Source organism: Rousettus aegyptiacus, unplaced genomic scaffold (assembly GCF_014176215.1).
Source record: "Rousettus aegyptiacus isolate mRouAeg1 unplaced genomic scaffold, mRouAeg1.p scaffold_m13_p_7, whole genome shotgun sequence".
In the NCBI taxonomy this organism is placed as follows: Eukaryota; Metazoa; Chordata; class Mammalia; order Chiroptera; family Pteropodidae; genus Rousettus; species Rousettus aegyptiacus.
Genome location: NW_023416310.1, coordinates 44,393,789 through 44,400,125, shown reverse-complemented (window position 1 = coordinate 44,400,125; position 6,337 = coordinate 44,393,789). Strand labels below are relative to the sequence as shown.

Genomic DNA, 6,337 nt, shown 5'->3' with positions numbered 1-6,337 from the left:
AAACTTTTTGGGAGGAAACTGGCCTAGCCAGCAGAGTATCTGCAGGGATGGTAACAGATAAAGACAAACATGGTGGGCACATGGGGGTCTTGAAATCTTCCGGAAGTAACAGAGCTGTTATAATAGTCAGGTGGAGCCTTGAGGTGATGGGATATTCAGGAACAGCTGAAGCTCAGAAGTCTGGGATAGGGAAAGGGGTAGATCTTGTAAGATCAGTCAGTAGGTAACAGCTCTAGCACCATCACAGAGGGCTAGGAAGCAGGGGTCCAGGCAGTCATAACAGGGACTCGGGAATGTGGGACAAGAAAAGGGCTCACTCCCAGAGCTGGGATGAAGATGAAGTGTCAGGGGCAAGGTGTATACAGGTTGGGGTGGACTGACAGGTGTGATAATTTAACTCTGGGGGTTCACGGGGCCAGGTCCTGCTTCGTGGTCCTCTCTGGGCCTCTGACCAACCAAGCCTTGGCCTGTCACATCAGATACTTCCTCCCTGAGTGTGTTTATGCACATATCTCCACTATCCTTGTCCTTGGTAAGCCATATATGACCAAATTCACAAGTTCTGAGCCTCTGGCCTGCCCACCATACCTCATTTAAGCCCAGCTAGCAGTTTATCTTGGGCCTTTGCCATATAATCGTCTTTCCATTCACGACTGTAGGTAGCCACAACACCACGTGACTCTACAGAGCTAGTGCTCAGCTCCGTTTCCTGCAGATTGGCGCTGAGGTAACGTGAGTTCTCCCACTCCATGCACATGCGCTATTGAGCACTCCCCTCTCGCACCCTGCTTCAGCCCCGCCCCGCTTAAAGTTCTTCAAACTCCAACCTGGCCTGCCTTGGACATCTGTGGCGGTATCTCCAATACTCCCTCCTGTTTATTCTTGCTTCTAAGGTAAGACGAGTCAGCGATGTTCCGTGTGGCATGGGTAGGGCTCTCTCTCTGCTCCTCCTAGCTGTAGAATGGACAGTTAAGAACCAGAGCTAAGAGGCCAGGCCCCTTATTCATTTGTAGCAGAGAGAAAGGACTGGGAGTTAACACTAAGGCATTCAGACCAGTTCCAGAGAGAGAGGTCTGGGAGGCCAAATTTCACTTGGATCTCTCAGGGATTTTCGTGGTGCAACTGGGTCGCCACACTGAATGGCTTCCATAGAATCGCAGCACCAATTTGCAGGAGACAGAGACGTGGCCTCAGACCCGACAGCTTGTCTGTGACGTGGTTGGTGTCTTTTGTTACTTACTGCCAAAACCTTCCAGTGATTCTTCAAGGGACACCCTAAAGAGAAGCCCTTAGAAATAAAATGCTCTAGGAGAGAGGCCCCTCTTCCTTTTCACTATGCAGGTATGAGATATTGTAGACTGCACGTGGATGGGGATGCCAGTACCTGGAGAGGACGGTGCAGGCAGGGAGGGCTGGATCATCATCTGCTAGACCAGGGAGGCAGGAAACTTTTATTGCTCTAAACCAGAAGGAGAAATTGTATCCAATTTTCTAGATTACAAAGCTGGATCTTGGGTTAAAAGGTAGAGAGTAGAAATGAGGAACTCTCTATCGGGTGGGGTAGGGGGTTGGGCCCTAAGTGCTGGTTTCAGGCCAGGAGCCCTGTCTAGGCGAGTTTATCTTCCACGTGGCCGGCATGGAGCTTCAGAGCCCAGGGATCTCACCACAGATGGAGGGACCCTTTAAGGACAGAAGTCGGAGTTCAAAACTTGAATCAGGGGCAACTGCCAGTGCAGTACCTTTAAGAAGAAAGAGAAGCACTTTATACAAATATTACATAATTGCTTTAAGACCCCAAAGTAGAGTGGATATCTTATGACTTGCATCTAAATCAGACGTGATGCTCGGGAGAGACCGTGGGACTAAAATGGGAGTTCTCCCCTGTGCTGCAATAATTGGCTCCACATCCCCTCTTTCAATTTCTTTTACTGACCTTTAATCATCCTCTTTAACCACCAGCCCCTCAAGTTCTCTCTGCTGGATTCTCTTGTTATGAAGAAGCCTCATTTATTGGATTAATTTATACTAAGATATAAGTGACAGGCAACAGCCTAATAGGAAGAAGTTACTGACTAAATCTAGAATAGCAGGCAGATTCTGAAGTCTTATCTGGGTCACCACTGATACTCCACCATGTCCCCAGCAGGGGTGCCAGCCACTGAGATGTTCCTTCCCCAGTGCGGTCTGTAACTAGTAAGTCTCTACTTTCCAACTTCTGAACAGCCTGAGAAACAAGAGGACTGAGAATCCCAAAACAATGGGCCTCTAACACTGGGATGCCATGCCAGGCACTGTGCCGCTTGGACTGGGGTGATGAAGCTTTGGGTCAGGTGAGGGTGTCCATCAATTGTTAAATCCCACTGATGAGATGACTATCTTCAACCCTCTGATAAAACTAAGTTAACTCTGTTTTCTGCTCTCAGTGAGCCTTGACGTCAGGAAATCATCTCTACCACTCCCAGGAAATAGATCCCAGGCAACATTATTTTCATACCCAGTAGCAAAGAAATGGAATAGATCTGAAAATTGTTGTTACAATTAGCCAATGACCTAAAAATCATATTGCACTTTTGTCTCACTCATGGCCTTGGGTTTCTAGTTAAGTTATTTACAAACCTTTTATTTTCTTATTTTTTTTTTCTGAGCAAATTAGGTGGGGATCTCTCGGCACATGTTCTTGACGAGCATTCTATACTGGGCTAAGTTCTTGAGGCGGCTGGGTAACACAATGTAGGTAAGGCCATGAGTGGGTGAATAATGCTTTAAAGCCAGGAAGAGATGACATTTCAAAATGACGAGATGGCATAGAGAGGTGGTACAGCAAGGAGGAGGCAAGGAGAAACATATTCCAGTGAGCCTGGGCAATTCAATTTACAAAAATACTGTGAACCCAAACTTGTCCTCATTTGGTCTCTGGCTGCAATATCCTGTTTGGCCACAAGGTGATGACATTACTCCAGAAAAACCTGTGCATGAGCCTCTGTGTCTTTGTGACAGTCTGTATTCCTTTAATCTCTCTTAATTTCTCAACTCTTCCAGCCTCCAGTGCTTCCCCCTCCATCTGTGATGATAATATAGAATAGTTTTAAAATTATTTATTACATTTATATTTTGTTTTTATTTGTTATAAATCAGATGGATGTAATATTTTATATTTCTCTTGAAAAAAATTAATAAATTGTTTTATTTTTATGTGACCCAAAGTGCAATTTTTTCCCCCCAAGTGGTCCCCTGGCAATGGATATTAATATTGCCCAAATGTCCTGAGCAGGTTACCTAAGTAAACGACAGCAGATTTCAATGGCTTGCTGAGAACTTTTTGCTGATTTTTGATTTATTTGACTCTCCTCGTCATTTAAGAGCCTGAAGGGAAGAGCATTTCAGCAGTTTTGGGCTTATTTTTAACTAAAGATAATATGTGTCTATGTGTTTGGGGGCTGTGCAAGGGAGGAGAGAAGGCATGCGTATGCCAGTACACTACCAGTTCACTCAATAGACTCAACAATTATACATTCAGTATATTCAGCAACTAATATTCACTAACATGTAGCTCACACTCTCTTGGAATACAAAAAATCTATGTCATCATACGAATTTTCATCGATCCAATTATTATTTGACTTAAAGGAGTCTTGGGGTCCTTTGCATGACGGTGGGATTTCATGGGCATTAAGAACAAGCATGAACTGACTTCCCCTGTGTATATAGCATCATCCTAGAAGGTTGCAGTGCAGAGTTGGAAAACACTAGACTAGGAGGGAACCACAGTGAGCTGCTCTCACTTACCTGATGATCTAGGGCCTTATTAATGTCATCTAAAGTTGGGAAGGCAGCTTGTTTCATCTCGGTCAAGGCACAGGCCACCTGGCTATGCAGCTTAGCCACCAACAGGGCCTTAAAGCAACACAGTGGAACCATGTCATTCATTTAGTTATGATATTAGTGGGCTCCTAATTGCCGTCAGTGCTGGCAAGTAGCTGTTCTTTATTCTGAGAAGTAGAGCACCCAGGAAAAGCGCAGCTCTGGGCACCAGGGTGAAGGGCCAGCAGCAGGACTGGCAATGCACTGTAGAGCCCTGCTAGCCCTGAGGGCCTTGTGGCACTGTCCACTGCTGCAGGCCCAGGAAGAAATCTCCCCAGCTGCTCTGCATACCACTTATGGACTGATGGGACTGGAGGCAAGCCAGGCAACGAAGCTGACTTTAAGGTTCTGTTCTGGCACAGAGCAGCCATCATGGTCTTCAGCTGCCTCCATGATCCTCAGCTTCCCAATCTGTGAAGAAGGAATGATAGGCCCTCCCCCACAGGGTTGTCATAAGGATGAGAAGATGAGATGAGATACTTACCACTTGTGAAAGCATCTTCCAAGTTACAGAGAGCTCTCTGAATAAACAGGGTGATTAGGAGTTTTGTGTCCAGCTCTCTAGACTCAGATTCTAGGCCTGGGTCTGCCACTGACCTCCCCTCTGCGTGGCCCTGGGCCTGTCACACACCTCTCTCAGCTGTAGATCAGAGTAGCAGTTCTCCAGCTGTGCCTGACTTAGCCAAAGGACACTTCACCTGCATCTCCCTCCTCCAGCCAGAGCAGTTCTGACTTCTGTTCTCTATGGTGGAATTCTGTGGAATATTTTGTTTAAAGAAAGTTTCTATGGCTTAAAACAAAGTTGGAAACCACTAGACTTCATGCCCTCTGGGAAGATTCGAGAGATGTCACTTTGAGGAAGTCAGGGAGAAGGTATTTGGGGAAGAGAACATGGCAGGTACAAGCGGAAGCAGAGACAAAGCCTGCGTTTGAGGTGTCTGTCCTAAGATGTCCAAGGTTGAGGTGGACAGAGCGGCTTCTAACCAGTAGGAGCCGGATGGCCAAGGGTCTTCTGTGCCAGAGTGAGGATTGTGGGCTTTTATACCTCGTTTAATCCTCAGAGTCTTTTCAGGTGAGAAGGGCAGCTATTGATGATGTTTTGTGGATGAGGAAACTGAGGCACAGAAAGCTTGAGTGATGTCTCTATGGTTATAGAGCTCTTCTATCAGTGAGCCAGGCCAAAGATATAGGCAGTTGTTCCCCAGTCCTGCATCTTTCTGCTAGGTCTTACTATCTAAGGATATGAAAAAGTTGAGGCAAGGTTTCTCAAAGTGAAAAGAAATCATCCTTCTTTGGAAACAAACTGGTTAAAATCTGAGATAAAGACAAAATAACTTCTTCAGCACACACCAGTTATAAAAAATAGGGTTCTTTAAACGGCTCTCTTATATCAGAGACTGCAGGAACCACGTGAAACCATCAACTCACCAGGGACTCAAGCCGATGTGGGATCCCTACAGGCCGCAGAAGTTCCTCCAACAGTTGCTGGCTTGAAAATAAGTCACTCAACTGCAGGAAAGCTGTCCCTTACCTAGAGATAAGGATTCCCATTGAGAGCCCAAACCTAGAGAAGACAAATGTAGACAGTGTCCTTTTCTCTCTGGAAAAGCATAAAGCTAAATTTTGGAGCAGACCAGCCGTTTGCTTTTTTTGGGGGGTGGAGATTTGTAATGAAAGTGTTCCACATCTTACATTCTTGTAGTCCAAGATTCCATCCCATTTACTCAAAGCATTGTTGTCTTGATGCTGACCATGCCTTGGAAGGCATTGACATGGATGCTCTGGGTTCCAACAGATCATCCAGAGGATAGATGTCACTGAGGTTCTGGAGAAAACCAAGCAACAGGGATAGAAGTTCAAAGTCCAGAGTTTCTGCTTTGCCCATATCTGGCAGGTTTAAAGGGGTGCTCACAGAAATTTGAGGAAAATCATCCTGGATTATCACCTATGCAGTACTTCTGCTAAAGGAGGACTAGGCAGGTTGGATGCTCTTCATCTTCACTCACCATCAGAGCCAGAGAGGGAATTAGGGAGAAGACCACAAGGATAGAAGACGCAGTCTGAAATGAAACAAACTTCAGTGCACCCTGGCTCCCTTAGTCTCAGATGAGCCCAGGGTCTGGAAACAAATGAGGCCCCTCATTTATTAAAAGGCTCCCTTGGGATTGGAGCCTTCTGAAGATGATCTATAACTTCACAGTCTCTTGTTCCCCTGGACCCCCAAATGTGTCAGGAGACTGTTCGATGTGGTTGGTAGGGAGTATGCTGGCTATTTAGAAGGCAACACTCTATCATTTGCTCAAGAACGTCTTTTGTTTCGCTCTACATCTACTGACAATCACTGGGTTGAAAATTAGGCAACCTGACCAACCACTTGATGTGCCCATAAGGCTGGACTATCTGAAGTCAAATCATAAAATAAGTGCTAGTTAAGGTTCAGTCTTCTCTCTCTGCACCTTCCTCTCTCCTCCCAATC

The 6,337-nt window shown here is 45.8% G+C and overlaps 1 protein-coding gene across 1 annotated transcript; it reads right to left on the bottom strand.

The window, feature by feature from the left end:
- Positions 1-1,644: 1,644 nt before the first annotated feature.
- On the bottom strand, positions 1,645-5,654 carry LOC118605510 (gastrokine-3-like; the record flags this gene model as incomplete). Its single annotated transcript, XM_036225052.1, is given in 5 exon segments — positions 1,645-1,743; positions 2,632-2,770; positions 3,788-3,894; positions 5,554-5,603; positions 5,606-5,654. Coding segments are annotated over 5 exon segments (444 nt in total), but the record flags the coding sequence as incomplete, so codon positions are not given.
- Between the last annotated feature and the right edge of the window lie 683 nt (positions 5,655-6,337).